Source organism: Aptenodytes patagonicus, chromosome 16 (genome assembly GCF_965638725.1).
Source record: "Aptenodytes patagonicus chromosome 16, bAptPat1.pri.cur, whole genome shotgun sequence".
Lineage (NCBI taxonomy): Eukaryota > Metazoa > Chordata > Aves > Sphenisciformes > Spheniscidae > Aptenodytes > Aptenodytes patagonicus.
The window spans coordinates 5476134-5492440 of NC_134964.1; the positions used below are offsets into that span (position 1 = coordinate 5476134).

General features: G+C 46.2%; 1 protein-coding gene across 3 annotated transcripts; it reads left to right on the forward strand.

The window, feature by feature from the left end:
- Positions 1 to 1152: 1152 nt before the first annotated feature.
- KCNJ2 (potassium inwardly rectifying channel subfamily J member 2) lies at positions 1153 to 14630 on the forward strand. 3 transcript variants are annotated; one of them, XM_076353437.1, is made up of 3 exons: positions 1153 to 1353; positions 3941 to 3994; positions 12349 to 14630. In XM_076353437.1, exon 3 carries the CDS (start codon positions 12565 to 12567, stop codon positions 13846 to 13848), a length of 1284 nt encoding a protein of 427 aa, XP_076209552.1. In that variant the 5' UTR covers positions 1153 to 1353; positions 3941 to 3994; positions 12349 to 12564; the 3' UTR covers positions 13849 to 14630. The 3 variants fall into 3 exon arrangements, with proteins under 3 accessions (XP_076209552.1, XP_076209551.1, XP_076209553.1); XM_076353436.1 differs by lacking the exons at positions 1153 to 1353; positions 3941 to 3994 and adding an exon at positions 7133 to 7259; XM_076353438.1 differs by lacking the exons at positions 1153 to 1353; positions 3941 to 3994 and adding an exon at positions 7336 to 7745.
- Positions 14631 to 16307: the final 1677 nt, after the last annotated feature.

Below are 16307 nucleotides of genomic sequence, written 5' to 3' on the forward strand. Positions count from 1 at the left end.
CATAAATGAAAGGCAGAATTTAGTCTGGATGCCACAAAATGGCATCGGAAAAGCAAATAAGCAGCACAAGATCACGACAGCAGAAGAAAGGAAGCTGTGGCATTTACTTGCTGAAGATTATTTCCCCTCTGACAAAAGATTTTTCAAATGACAGAGGTGTTTTAGTGGGTGGGCCTTGGAGGGCTGGTCCAACTAATCAGTCAAAAACAATATCAGGAAGTTTAACCAACAATTTGAGCTTGGTTTGGTTTTACTCATCTGTTCAATTTTAGTTTTGAGGGAAATTTAGAAAGGTGCCAGCTAATTTAATTTGTCTACCTCCTTCCCAGCCACGCAGGAGTTACGAGCAGGGCTGAACTGCCATTTTGTGCCAGTGATCTACTCCTCTGATTGCCCGGACAGCGTGTCCCCCGGCCAGGCTCTCTTTGCTCAGCTTGGCTTCCTGACCGGGGAAGTGCTGGCGCGGGGGAGAAGAGATGCTGTGATGTCTGTGAAAGGTCCCCGGGCTCTCCCAGTCAAGGTGGGACTGCTCTACACCAGCTCCAGCAGCCCAAGGACCCTCTTTGGTGCACCTGCAGACCCGGTACAGGAATTGCTGCGTTCAATCAGAACTGACAATGCTTTGAAACAGCCAGCACAAACACACGTACAATCACCCAGTCTCCTATCAGGGAGTGGTCTGCATCACTGCCATCAAGATGGAAGTTCACATTTGATGTAAATAGGCACAGTGCTGGCTCCTCAGGAAACTTAAGCTTGTTTTCTGCTGTGTTTTTCCTTCCACAATGGCCAATGATCTAACTCTCTGTTTTTAGCAAAGTTTATTTGCTTTCCAGGAGAGAAAATAAACTCCGATATTGTCATTTACGTTGTGGCCATGGACTCCCAGGCAAATTCTTAGGTTCTGGTACAAACTGATAGAAAACAGTGAGGACATTTGCATCTAAGCTAATATATTAAAATAAAAAGTGTGAGAAAGTAAGAAGAGCAGTAGTTTATGCAGTGTTAACACAAATCAGATGCTTCTGAGTTTATAAATGCAGTTTTCACTAGAATGGGTACACTGATAGGTAATAAAGTACAATGAGAATAAATGATCATCAGCAGAAATGCAATATGCACATTGCAATACAGGAAAATCATGTAAGGTTTTAGCAGAGGTTCTCTGAGTCACTTCTTGGTACAGTGTTCTGCTGTTGGAAGGAGGTTTCAGCGTGTACCCACATATTTCACATCATCTTTCTCTCAGGAACTGCCCAGCGTCACCTGAGAAAGTGAAGCTGCCCAACTTGAATCACTTTGGTGAACCAAGTTGTGTAATACAAGTGGGTCCGTAGGAGAGTTGCAGAAAAGGTATGTACTTTGCATTAATTTTGCTTAGAAAAGACGAAAGGTTTCTAGCTCTTTCTACTGCAATTGACTTTTTAGTCCTTCTTGCCACTCCCTTTCCCATTGGAAATTTTCCACATTTCTGCCTATAGTGGCACACACACGGTGACAAAGGCCGAAGCAGATCTCTGCTTCATCCCTCCTCTTGCAGCCATGGTGAAATTAGGGGAAACACGGCTCTGTAATCATTACCCCTTCCTCATCCTGCACAGAACACCAGAAGGTAGGTTACCGCTTTTTTTTGCTAACCAGGACATTGTTGTGCCGGGAATGTTGGTGGTAAGATGCTGCAGGGGCAGGGAAGCAGACCAGAAACACATCTTTACCCCTTGCAGCTTTCCCCACCCTCACACCTTGGCTAACAACCATTTATAAGGATCAACTCATCAAACTCTGATAAACCCCAAGGAAGGAGGTTGAGGTTTCATTCCTGCCCACAGGGGAGGGACCCAGCCACTGTCTATGAGCACAGTGGACTCTGCAGATGGAAGTTTGAAAGTTGGCTGAGCACCACGTGGGCTTTTGAGCGAGTCGGTGACTTGACTAGTGACAGCCCACAGGAGGGTACTCATCGAAAAACCTATGAATATCTACTCCCTTGAGAGCCCTCCTCCTTACATACAATATTAACATAACCAGAAGTTTGCAAGCCAGAGAAATACAAAGATATTCTTACCCTGTTCTGTTCAGCTGAGCGTGAGCCTATCCTGACTTTAGAAAATCTGGCAGGCCAGTACACTAGCAACTGAAGCTGTAAGGAAGAGAATGAAAGTGTAGTCACACAGTTTTGTATGTGTAAGTTGCTGGCTCTTAACCCTTTTCCTTCCAGGAATTGTCAAGTTCCCTATGTCAGCTCCATGGGCATGTTCTCACCACTCTGGCAAGTTTTATTAACCATTAACTCCCTTTCCCTTGAGATATCCAAAGAATGGGAACTATGGAAGATCATTAGATAACTTTGAGATTAATAGGAAAATATTAGCCTTATTAATATGTAATTGCTTGGTCAGTTTTATCACTTATACTAAGGTCCTTCTCATTAGTCCGAACATACATGCCCCACTGCCGCCTTTGAGGACAAATTGCCACAGCCGACTAAGGGCTGGACAAGGAAAAATACAGAATATTGCCATGTCACAAACGGTGCTAGATGTCCCTTAAGTTTATTGCATTTCTGAAAGATTATCCACAATCCTAAACTGTGAAAGTAGATCACGAAATGGTAACACAACTGTCTTGCTACAGCAAGGATTCTAGAAAATAAAGAATGTGCAAGGTGTACATTAAATAACAGATTAACATTTCCTAATCATTTTAAGGCCTTTAACCCTGCAGAGGTAAGCATGCGTTGAGAGCTGAGAGAGCTCACTTTTTACCAACAGGTATTTATCATATTTTGTTGGGTCTGAAAGTTTAGCTGGAAATTAAAGATCCTTTGAATTAGGCATCTTAATTTATTGGGAATTGAACCACATGGAATATAGTGCTGGAAATAAATCTTGTTGGAAATTTTCATTGGCAGAACTTCTGGGGTTGCTGTTGGATTGCTAGTTATATACAGTTACTGTTAGCTATGGGTTACTGTTTGTAATTCATTATTTCAAGATTTCTTCACCTTGCTTCCCACATCCACCATCTGCAGTAGGAAAGACTGAAAGTATATACTTAATTTTTTTCAAAATATAGTCACTAGCTGGTGATTTGACTTCAGAACAAGACTAAATAAGAGAGCCTGAAATCTTAAGCAAAGATTTTGGACACAAAGTATCTGGGAAAGAAAGAGAGAAAAAAATGTGAATGGTGCGTGAGTTCCACTATTCTCAGATATATAAAACAACTCAATTTCCTATGTCATATTTCACCCCTTCTATGAACAAACACATTATTATCCAATATAACTGTGTCACTGGCTGCACATCTGTATATCCTATTCGCTTGCAAAGCACAAAATATATTTATTTGCTCTCCCAAGTCTTATCAAACATGTAACCATCTCTCTGTGGAATTTTCATTGGATTTACCCATTCCTTCTATTACGAATGTGGCTTCATTTTTCCTTGGAGATCCCAGCATTAGACCTATAAAGATCCAGTTAATGTCTAAACCCCAGGGGTTTGCTGTGAATGGGGAAACCACCTTTTCCTGATGAATTTTTTCCAGTTGACTTAACGGTTAGAGAAGAAAGGCTAACTTATGCCATTTTACATGCATGGAAATGGTGAGACCAGAAAAAAAGCCCAACGTGTTATTTATGGCATTTCTTCTCATCTTGTGGAAACCGACTGCTTTGATTCTACCAGACCATGTTTTCTTTGCAAGTACAATACAATTAAGCTATTTTCAGCTGGCAACAAAATCCTTGAGAACCAAAGCAGATTTGGCCACTTTAAGAGATGAAGACTAATGCAATCTGATAATTAGGTCATTTCACCGCCAAGACAGAAAAAGCAATTTAATAACATCTCCTGCACAGTAAGACAGGGGCTAAAGCCTCTGGTCCCAGCTGGCAAGGACTATGCCTGCAATACAACTCTCAAATTTGCTTCCACAGGGCATCTGCAGAGCTCTGCAAGACTGAGGGACAGGGTGGCTGTGATGGGCAAAGGTGAGAACGATGCCGGAAAATGTGGGGAGAAAAAGCCCCTTCTTTCACTGATACGGCCTGGCTGAAATTCGTCTAAGAAAAAGCATCCTGCTTTGTTGCTGGCTCTTTCCTTACATCTCCTACCCTGGTATGAAATATGAATGTTCTGCCTTCCCAGAGCCCTTCCTATCCCTTGAAACTGTTTCTTCTGCAGATAGCGGATCTTGTCTTGAAAACTCCTCAGACTATGACCATTTCACACAGCTCTTCTAACATTTCAGTTAGGAGGCTCTGTCGCGAGGCAGTAAGAGACTTCTGTAGCTAGACTACCTCAAATTAGAAAACCGTTCATTGAGAGAAGGAAAACAAACCCTCACTCACTCTTGAGGGTTAAGTTTTCAGCTGTCACTCACCCTCTTTGTCCTGGCTTGTTGCAACAGGAAAGGATTTTTTAGAAACTTTTCTTGTAACTTCAACTTCCCGGTTTGGAAGTACTTCTCTTGCTGAAGCCCATGCAGATGAGAGACGGCTTTGTTACGGTTCTCGTTATCTGTATAATAGATTAGAATTGATGTTTCATTCTAAGAAGAGCTTTCTGGGCAGAGCTGTTCCGACTTTAAAAAAGCTGTAACATAGTCGTGATGTATACGCTCTACCCCTCTTCAGTATGAAATGCTAAACGGCTTGACCTGCAAGTCTGTACTGCTGTGAATAAGCCTTACTCATATCGGTGGATCTGGGATCTCTGGGTCTAGTAAGTCTCTAGTCTTTATCAGTCAGTTTGCATGAGTAAAGGCTGAGTAAGACTTTACAAGGCCAGACTGTAATCTGTAATATCTTGTGGATATTGTGCAGAGATTTGTCGAACCCACCCCACAGCAAACTGCGTGTATTCTCAGCGGAGCATCTCCTAGCAATAGTGGATCACAGCTCTACTTTATTTCACTTACATGTAGATGAGCACATACTTCTTCAAGGTGGGTCAAATTGTTGCTATTTTAGCTGTTCATAGGAAGCACACATACGCTCAGAGGAATGAGGGATTTTTTTTCTCTGATACAGTATTTGTGCCTATGGCTTTCAAACCCTGTGGATTTAATGATCTTCATCTTACTGAACGAATAAAATAATTGGAGTCATTCCTTCTTACAGATTTTTTTTCCCAGATTCGTAATTCATAAGAAACTTGTGTTATAGGACTTTTCTTCCACTTAAAAATGAACAGAATAACCCAAGAGTAACTCATAAACAATATGATTGCCCAACATGCCAGATTGCTCAATATACACAAGCACTTGTCTTTTCTTCCCCTCTTCCCATCATGTAAATTTTGCATATCCTGCACACATAACACTGGGGACTTTTAAAACTAGCTGCATTTGGCCATTGTGTTTGTTGCTGCAACAATGCGGTGCTTCCTCATTCGGAGTATGGGGAACTCGGCAAATACTGTAAGTGGCAGTAACGGCAGTCAGTGGAAATTGTTCAGCAACTATATGAGGAATGTGTTCCTAAAGCCTTTACTCCATGAGAAAGCGTTTGGGCAAAGCATTTTCACTGAGTATTTAAAGACAGCTAATGTCAGAGTTGTAAACTTACGAAACAAATGAGGAGGAGGAGGAGGACAGTTTAAGCAACTACGAGTGACTGCAGGCACTGGCATTGCTATGGAAAGTAGGGAATCATATTTAGAGCCTGTTCTGGACATTGCAAAGAAGGTCCCCGGAGGAGAGTGGCCGACCCACTTGGACCAGCCTATCCCTCAGCAGCTGCAGGCAGGAGACCTGACTGCTAATTAATGCTGTCTTGTCCCAGAAGCATCCCCAGCACCCGTTCTCTGGGTGTTGGAGAGATTACCGTCGCAGTCCTGGGTTGCAATTCAAGGTGTTCACGCCAATTTCTAAAGCCTTGTGTGGTCTGCAACCCTTGCATTCAGCAGTCACCTTCGCTCTCCTTCTTCCAGCACACCACACAGGGCTCCCTGATGCATTTCAGCTGTTAGCACTCAGGAACTCGGCTTTCTGAGGGCAGCAGGAGAGTGTTGCAGCAGCGGACACCTGCCTCGGAAACTAACACCCCTGCACTGTCCATCAGAGCTGGAGTTTGGCAAACTTCGGAGTGTGCTTACAAGGCTGTTTTTGTTCCTGCAAGGCTCCCAGCCAGACATTTCATCCTTGTTTTCATTGTCTTAGGCCACGTCCACTGCAGGGAGGACAACCTATTAAAATCATTTTGATTTCTGCGTATTTCAACAATAGCCAGCCAGCCTGCTGATCAAGCTGCCGCAGGTGATCTATGAAACAAAGAAACGGATCCTACGTACTGCAGCCAGGCTAATGCTTCTCTTGCTTCCAGCCTTGCTCCAAAAGATCTTGGTTCAGGGATCAAAGCTATTGTTTTGGAAGGGAGGTTCGATTTCAGTGAAAGAGAAGGATGTTAAGTTTAATAGCTGTACTGCAGTACGCTTGACTTGCTTCTAGCGCGTGTTAGGGTCGGGCATTTGTGATGAGATACCCGGCGTCTTAGCATTTCCCTTCACTGAAATAAAGAAAGGAACAAAAGGAACAAAACTATTCTCTCTCTGGTATTCTTCCTCGCTACACGGGGCCCCGGGCGCTAGCCCCAGACAAGAAAGCTGGAGCGAGCAGGCGTACAGATCCCACACGGGACCTTCACAAGTTCCCACTCAGGTCTTGCAAACGCCTTTCTCGGCGGGGGGGGGGGGGAGGGGGGGGCGGATACCCGTGGCAGGTGCCGGGTGCCCGCGGGCTCAACCGGCGGGTACCGGGCGGAGCGGGTGCAAGCGGGGCCCGGGGAGCGCCGCTGCACCGCCCGCTTTGGGGCAGCGGGCGCCCGGCGCTGCCTCCCCGCAGAGCCGAGGGGCCGCGGCCGCCCCCGTCCTCCCGGCACCCCCCGCCCCGGGTACCCGCCTCCCCCGGCGGGGCACCCCCGCTCCCGGCCCCGCCGCGCTCCCCTCGGCCGCGGCCGCTCCGCCGCGCTCCCCCGGCCCCGCTGCCGGCTGGCCCGGGCTCGGCGCGGCTCGGCGCGGCCCGGCCTCCCGCCTCCCATTGGTGCGGGGCAGCGCCGAGGGCGGGGACGGCGGAGCCGCTATTAAACATCACATGGCAGCCCGCAAAAAAGGGGCAGCGGCTCATTGAGTGGCTCAGTTGCAAGCGGTGCGGCGGCGGCCGGCGGGCACCCTGGGATTGGCTTGCTGCGTCCCCCCCAGCTGCTGGATCTTACACCCTTTTAACTCTATAAGCACCTCCTCTAAGGCCACCGGCAGGTAAGGAGCGCCTTCTTTCTAGATCTGTTCGAGACGCCCACCCAGTCGCCTCGAAGTGCCACCCTGGTTTCCAGGGGTAGGGGCGATGCGCCGGTGGCTGGCCCGGTGCACGCACCGTGCCGCGAAATCCCCGAGATACAGCTTTCCTTGTCGGTGAACGTGTTGCACGCTTCGGCGTGGCCGTTTGGAGAGGGAACTCCTGCATTTCTCATGCACCATCCACGAGCTATTCTCAGTGCCTAAAATAATTAGATAGGTATGCTGGGAACACTCGAGCATCTGCTTGCAGCATCTGTTTATGTTCATAACTTTCCATGCACCAGCTGCTCCCCCCCTTCCCCGAGATATTTTATTCTGGGGAAGGGCTGGAAGTTTGCATGACAACTCCGTGTCGCAGAAGTAGCACCGCTCCATCCCTTTCCATTCTTCTCGCCTGTTGTTTCCTGTACGAGAGAGAGGTCAAAAGTATCAAGTCTTGGAGATCAGGTGCGTGTTTTTGAAAGGAGTGTCCGAAATGTTTTAGAGGGGCGTGAAATGAACCTGTAACTTCATTCATTGGCATTATGGAAACGGAGGATTTTCTTTATTTTTAATCATCCTGCCAAAAAAATAGGAAGAAAGAAAAAAAAAAAAACCATTGCAGCTGGGGAGCCTGTGAAGAGACTGTATTGTTTCGACTTAGTTCATGACAGTTAAAGGAAAAAATACTGATAAGAAATGGCAGATTTATTCGCGGGGGTTCAGCAACTGCTTTGTCATCTTCCTGGGGCCGGGGCAGCCGGGGACCCGCAGGTGCCTGTGCTGGGGCTGCGCCGGTGGCCTGGGCTGAGCCAGGACCCGCATCTCTGTCCTCTCCCAGCCTGCTGCCACCTTTCCACCCCGCAGGCAGCCGGCACTTGTTTCTGTGTTTCAGCCTTACCTTTACACTTGTTTGCTTTTCCATCCTCACAGCCGGTGCATCAAGTACACCCCCTGGTGATGACTATTTCACTTGTAGTTATTTTGTCATCAGCTAGAAATATCCTGAACTCGTCTCCTTTGCAGGACAGCAGATGCAAACACCACTTGTCCTTCCCTTTCTCCTATTTCTTCGCACCCATTTCCCTACATCATCTGCTCTTTTTTTTTATGTCTCCCCCCCCCACACCGCCTGATCGCGAAGGACAGATCCTTCTCCTGAAGGCAGCTCACCACTTTGCGTAACTTGAGCCCTGTCCAAATCAGCGGGGAAGCCCTGGGGAATGACTTTTAAGTAACGCGGGGTTCTGGAGGAAGGTTACGGGGGTGGCCATGCCCAGCAGCGAGGGAGTGGGGACTGTGGGAACAGGCTTCGCTGGTGCGGGTAGCTCCTTTGTTCTGTTTACCCAGGGCAGCAGGGGAAGGCGCTTGGCTAAGGTAGTGCTGGTGCTCTCTTAGCAACATGTGCCCGGCTCACTCTGCAGGGCTGAGTGGCGTCAGCCTGGGAATAACTGCTCCAAGCGCTCGTTAGTGCTCCTCTCGCCACCCCCCTGCTCTTTTTGCATTTCAGAGTTTTTACTCAGTATTAAACCTTCTGCACCAGTTCCTTTCGAGCTGTTCGTTGTGGAGTTCAGACATGCGATGTGAACGTCTTTCCTGGGGGGAGGTCTTGAGGGGGATGCTTGCTAAGGGGAAAGTGAGGGTTTGGGCTCCTCATAGCGGCATTTCCACAGACATTGGTTCAAAAATGCTGCAGATGCAGCACAGCCCCGTTTTTCTCTGCTCCTCCAAGCATCTCCTCGCAGCAGAGCAAGCCCAGGGCTCTCCCATCCCATCTCATCCCTTCCCGGTAATGCTGCATTGGTGCCAGTGCTGGTAATTACAAGCTGCATTGCTCTAGTCTTGTATTCTCTTCCAGGAGGAAAGGCAGCCTGAATTAATAATAATAACACATCTAGTGATGATTGAATTTACAGCTGCATGTGTGTGTGTCTGGCTGCAGTGCGCTGGGCCCAATTATGCAAAGATTTGGGTTGGTTGGTGAGTACTGGGTTGGCTTCTTTTGTCTGGTGAGGATTGCAGGGCTGGTCCCACACTAGCTTGGCATCTTCAGTGCCACCGACAGCTGATAATGGGGTGGGGGGCAGCAAACTGGTTTTACCTTTGAGCAGCAGGTGGATTAGCAAAATAAGAAGTACCATTCGATTTTCATGCTAGTTTGATTGTTTCCGGGATTTGGGGGGGAACCTCTACTGAAACTAGTTGTGAAAGTCAGGGTGAACACCGATCAGGTGTGTGATCGGGCAGCCAGTGGATCACTGGGCGTTTTACAGGGCCTGCGCTGCCACGAGCAGGAGCAAGATCAGACCCGCTGCGTTGCTCTGGCCAGTCCCTGCGCACGGCGCTGGCTGCGCTCCCATCCCGGCATCCTCCCCACTCCAAGCACTCAAGCAAGGAAGAGAGGCAATTTGTGCTGTAAAAGAAAGAAGACAACTATGCTGCGGTGGAGCGTGCCAGAGCTTTGTTGTATAAACTTCAATCAGTCTGTAAAGGTAGCACAGGGTGCCCCCAGGCACACACACCACACACACCACACACACACACACGCCTCCGAGTTTAAGGAGCCAAATTGGTGCAGGATCGCTCCCAAGGGCAGAGCGAAGGCGCAAGGCTGTGCAAGGTACAGTAGGTGGAAGGTGCTCAGCCATTCAGAGGAGGAGCATGACAATGTACGACACCTAATTCGGGTCCCAAACTTCTAAATGCAGCCAGCTCGCTGCAGGAAGCTGGCGTTGCGATTTCAGTGATTTGTGGAATTCAAACAAATGTCCTCGGGTCAAGACTTTTGTGGGGGGAGCTGCATATTCAGACACTTGAGACTTTACAGCTTATCTTTCCCTCCACCGCAAGTTTTCCTCTAAAATCCAAGAGACAATGCAGGAAAAAGAAAAAAAGAGAGACTTCAAAATAAAGCATTTCCTAGGCTGTGTATTTCCATCAGCTTGGAACAAAACAGACTTGGAATGGGGAAGTTGAACATGACTGTGATTGCAGGATGCGGTTTATAAAAGTGATCGATTTGCAGACCAATGCAATGGTTTTTCAATAAGTATTTTGTGTGAAATGTATTAACAGTATTTGCACTTTCCCCCTGTGTTCAAGTTTGTAATAAAAGTGTTTTTCAGCCAAAAAAAATAATTTAAGTGAACATTAAGAGAATTCCTTTGTATTTTTGAGAAAGATATCCTGACAGGAATTAGAAACCCCGTGATTAAAAAGGGGTGTGTGGGGGGGAAAAGTGAATCCTTACACAGTATAGGCAAGATAGTCAGATAAGTAAGAGGGCAGCTATACCATCCTGTAAGCCTACATTGCTGAGAGCCGTACTCAAAACCGGGCATTACCGAACCTATCAAAAGCTGCCAAAATGTCTTGTACGCTGCTGAAGTCACAGATGACTAATCTCGGCAAGTAGGCGTTGGGACGCATTCTTGCACAACAAGCAGAAGTGAGGAAGAAAGAGAAGGTAAAAGTAAACCCTAAAGAGATTCTGGAGGGAAAACCAGCCTGCATGCAACTGCGAGCATGATGCTGTTTTCTGTTTGTCACCTGCTCTTTTCCTAACAAGTGTTTGCTGACCTAAAGCCCTTGTAATGCGGTTGAAAGATGTGGGAGGGCTGAGAAACTGTTTTAAATCCCTCAAGTTTTTGGAACACCTCTGCAGGGCTTTAGGGGCTGCTTTTGGGAAAGGAGATAAACTCTTACCTACAGCTGTTGTCAGATACGAATCAGAGGAATAGCCACGGAGTACTGAAGCCGCTTCGTGGGCAGAGGTCGTGCTCCTTGGCGGCTGCAGTTTTGTTGGGTTTTGGACAAACTCAGATGAGTTTTGGTAATATTAATTTACAAAGAGCATTGTGATTTAATCCCCCGCTACTGTAAATGGTACTGAAGTCTGCTCTCCTATGACAAATGGACAGCAGACATTCCTCATCACTCGGTTTTAGTTTTATTTCCTCCATGGGGCGCATGTGTGGATGGAGCAGTTGCATTAATGCATCTCTTCTCCTCTGCAGTATTTCAGTTACATTTCCTGATATACAGTACATGACTTAATGGATGACGCACTTGTTAAAAGCTAAACCTGGGTCTAAGCCAGACCTCCCTGAAACAAGTTTGGTGGCTTCTACCCTCAGGAAGAAGGTTTTGTAGCCTCTCGGCTGAGTCTTATTTGCTGACATTTAAGACCCATGGGACACTCAGAACCGTTACCTGTTGGAGATGGAACTGGCTGCCTCGGGCTCCCGAGGGGAAGGTGCTGGTACTTGCCACCAAAGGTGTTACGAAGATGCCCGGCCAGTCCTAATCCATCGTAGCCTTTTGCTGGTTGCATTAGCAGGAGCAGATGAGGGTCGTTATAAGGTTTAGTTTGCTCCATACAACTTAAGCCTAATGTGAGTGTAAAAACTGCACAGATCCCAATGAGTTTATGGAGTTAAGGAGGAACTACTGCAGCCTTTATTCCTGCCTTTTGCAGAGAATATGCAACTCCTTTTTTTTTTTTTTTTTTTTTTTTTTTTTTTAGCTTAATTTAAAAAAAAAAGCTATGTGCGATGTAATTTCATGGAAATCACTGACATTTGCATTTTCCAAGTTTATTGCTTTTCTCAGTACACATTGTCTTCCCTTTTGCACACTCCCTTGTTTGTTGTAGGTAAAACAGTCCAGGAGACACATTGTATCTCACTAAAAACTGCTTCAATATTTATATTTGAACAGATGGATGTTAGAGCTAATTGTTTTTTTAAAAAATAAACAGAAAGCACAGTTGTAAATAGTAGATAGATTCTTCGCATGTCCAGCTTTAAAGTGAATATTGCTTAGAGACTTTTGTGACCTGATCACTTCAGTGCTTTCACTCAGGAGGAGTGATGCCTTCTTTGTAGTAATGATGTCACTTCTGTCAATACACAACTGCGCTCGGAGAACTTGTGCATTCCAGAAAATGCTGTCGTTAAGAATAAGGAAACTCCCTGCAGGTCCACAGGAGTCATTTTACTTGATTCATGCAGGTTTGATTCCTTATCCTTTTCCTCCAAGATCTAATACGACGTTTCTCTTTCTCTTGCAGACCATGCCCTCTCTATGACGGTTACTTGTTAAGCTAACTCTGCATGCCAGAAGACTGTCCTTGGTTGATCCAAGGGCTTTTGGGGACTCCAGCCTCTCCCCAGTTTTTCTGTGTGTGTGTGTTCCTCTAGAACTTTCAAAACTGTTTCTCCAAAGGGTTTTGCAGAAACTTAGACTGTTTTCTAAAGCAGAAGCACCTCAGTCCACAGCAGTAGTGATGGGCAGCGTGCGAACCAACCGCTACAGCATTGTGTCTTCGGAAGAGGACGGCATGAAGCTGGCAACCATGGCCGTTGCCAACGGCTTCGGGAATGGAAAGAGTAAGGTACATACCAGACAGCAATGCAGGAGCCGCTTTGTCAAAAAAGATGGCCACTGCAACGTCCAGTTTATTAACGTGGGTGAGAAGGGACAGCGATACCTGGCAGACATCTTCACCACTTGTGTGGACATCCGCTGGAGGTGGATGCTAGTTATCTTCTGCCTGGCATTCATCCTCTCATGGCTTTTTTTTGGCTGTGTGTTTTGGTTGATTGCGCTGTTGCACGGAGATCTGGAGAATCAAGAAAATAACAAACCTTGTGTCTCTCAAGTGAGCAGCTTCACCGCAGCCTTTCTGTTTTCCATTGAGACCCAGACCACGATCGGCTACGGCTTCAGGTGTGTCACAGACGAGTGCCCCATTGCAGTTTTCATGGTGGTTTTCCAGTCTATAGTAGGCTGCATCATTGATGCCTTCATCATTGGTGCTGTCATGGCAAAGATGGCTAAGCCAAAAAAGAGAAATGAAACTCTAGTCTTCAGCCACAATGCCGTAGTGGCCATGAGAGATGGAAAACTGTGCCTGATGTGGCGTGTTGGAAACCTGAGGAAAAGCCACTTGGTGGAGGCACATGTGCGAGCACAGCTCCTCAAATCCAGGATCACATCGGAAGGGGAGTACATCCCCTTGGATCAAATAGACATCAATGTAGGGTTTGACAGCGGGATAGACCGCATATTCCTGGTCTCCCCAATTACAATAGTACATGAAATAGATGAAGACAGTCCTTTGTATGACTTGAGCAAACAAGACATGGACAACGCTGACTTTGAAATTGTAGTAATATTAGAGGGCATGGTGGAAGCTACCGCCATGACTACCCAGTGCCGTAGCTCATATCTGGCAAACGAAATCCTCTGGGGCCACCGCTACGAGCCCGTACTCTTTGAAGAGAAAAACTACTACAAAGTGGATTATTCGAGGTTCCACAAAACATACGAAGTGCCCAACACACCCATCTGTAGTGCCAGAGACTTAGCGGAAAAGAAATACATCCTCTCTAATGCAAACTCCTTTTGCTATGAGAACGAAGTGGCCCTCACCAGCAAAGAGGAGGACGAGATTGACACTGGGGTGCCTGAGAGCATGAGCACAGACACCCACCCGGACATGGACCACCACAACCAAGCAGGGGTGCCTCTAGAGCCACGGCCGCTACGGCGGGAGTCGGAAATATGACTGAAAACTCTTCCTCTCTCTTTTGGTTGAAAGGAAAAAAAAAACCAAAACATCTATCGGTCAAAGGCACGTTGACCTGAGAAGTTGGCCCAGAACAGTTTTCAGACAACGGTACTGTTGAAGAGTGGTGTGAAGGCAAGCAGACCTGAGAAACCCAGGCTGGTTTTAGGGCTGTCCTCAGAGGAGGGATGACAGAAAATGAACTCTAAACACAAAGCACTAAACATGTCTAAGTATGAACAGAAGGCACATATGTTGTAGAATAAATTATGTATATATTTTTTTACAAAACTTGAACTTGCAGGCAAGCTTTGGTTGGGTTATTATTATTTTTTTTCAACTTTTTCCAGAATGCTTCTCTCTAGGGAACAAGAATGTTTTTAATGGCATAACAAAGGCAAGAATCTGCCTTATTATTATTATTATAATTATTTTTTAAAAAGCTGCTGCTAACTACATGAACACAAATGGTTATTTTTGTTGCAGTGTAGTTTTTATTTTCTCTTGTGTAATTTAAAAAAAAAAAGAAAGTCAGTGTTGAACTTTTTGGGTTGAAAAGCTCGTGATCACTTCAGAGAGGCCAATGTTGCCAGAAAGTCTAAACTCCTTTTGAGGCCAGTAGTTTGATAGCTAGAATCAATTTCTCTCTTTCCAATTACATAAGGGGCATTATGTAATATCAGGCCAATCAGTAGCCTCCAGCAAAATTATGATTTTGGGGGGGGAGAATTTAATTCTCTGTCTAAAGGAAAAATGAAATATAAAATATATATATATATATATATATACACACATAGAAAAAGTACTAAGTTAAAACTACCTAAATGGATACCAAAGAAAATGCAGTTTTGCACAGCGGAGTTTATTTAAAAAAAAAAAAAAAAAAGAAAAAAAAAGGAACAGGCTGCTTTAAACAAAAAAAATTTCAAACCTCAGACACTCTTTTTGGTTTTGATTTTTTTTTTTTTTCTTTTCTTTTTAGGACCTTTATTTTGCACCTTATTCTAAAAGCTTAAGACTCGGATCTAAAGTGAGCTAGGACTCTTCCCCTTCCCCCCTGCTCTTCTATGGGGAAATAAATTCCCTTCCTTTCTTGTAAGGAGAAACGCAGTCGGGGGAAAGCAAACAAGCAAACATCTGTCCTCCCCGGTCGCTCGCCGAGTCGGGCTGCAGCGGCAGGTCAAGTGTTAGTGCACACATTCCCAAACCGATGCGAGACCTCAGCGCTCACCCAGCCTCCTGAAAACTGAGCCATCCTCTATGTGCTGCAGGCGTCTGACCCGAGCCCCTTGGCCGCCGATGTGTTCCCCGTTAAACTATGCCAGAGACACGCGAAGCTGCTGATCGATGCTAGAGGCTAACGCTGCTGGAGCAGGCGTTTAGGCACAGATGAGCCGAGCGATAGATAAATCCCCGGGAAGAGGTTTTTGAAGAGGAAGGGAGAGGGTAATGGAGAGGAAAAGAGAAAACAACTTTTACAACACAGCACTTGGGAATGGTACAGGGACTGTAGCATTTTGTAAAACATGCTTCTCTTCAGCAGGGCAAGGGTGTCAGAAAGTGTATTTTCCATCTCATTTGGGGAGGATGAGGCTGCAAAGCGAGGTCCATCTCCTGCCTCCGCTCCCCAGCAAACACCAACTGAGTGGTCAGTGGATAAGACATGTCACCGAGCTCCGAGCAGATTTTGTGACCTTCTGCGAAGCTCTGGCTCTAGCGGTATTTTGGTTCCTTCACCCAGAAGGCTTTAAATTCTCTGTGCCTCTAAGATCAAGGAGATAGCGAACCTGTGCTTCATGCCTGCTCCTCAAAGAGCAGGTGGAGAGGGGTGGTGGTGGGGACGATAATCCTAGCCAACTCTTGCAGTATTGGATCACTGTATGCCATTAAAAAACAGCTTGTTCTAGGTCTAATGTCTTCTGCAAACAGATATCTGTGAAGGCCTCTGGCCCCTTCCAGCCCTGCCTGAAAGAAATGCCTGCAATGAAATGGTTTCAAATAAGATGGTATCTACAGTGGGTGGGTTCGAAACTGTGGAAATTCGACATTGTAAACATAGATTTGGCTACTAGAGAGGGCAGATGATTAAGTGCAAGTACTAAGGCTGTTACTGGGGTGGGGGGACATAAAAGAAAGGAAAGGCTGAACATATAAAGGCGATTTGATTGCAGTTTCTGGGTCAACAGTAGTGAAGACAACTGAGTGCTGCTAGTGCTGCTATTGTGATATTCTCGTGAAAGGAAAATAGATAAACCAAAGAGTATTCAGTGAAAGAGAGGGTGCATGAAAACGCAATGGGGAAGGGATGGAAAAGGGAGGCTGAGCAGGAGAAAGGGGACCTTTTCTCCAGGTCAGCATCCCCCAGGTGCACAGTGCTCCCACTAAATGATACTTGACATGTTTGAGGGAGGGATGAGAGACGGGGGACGGGGAAATGCAGGATCCAGCTTGTTTCTTTA

Excerpts from the sequence above, each read along its gene's own strand:
- KCNJ2 (XM_076353437.1), top strand. The coding sequence starts at position 12,565 with ATGGGCAGCGTGCGAACCAACCGCTACAGCATTGTGTCTTCGGAAGAG.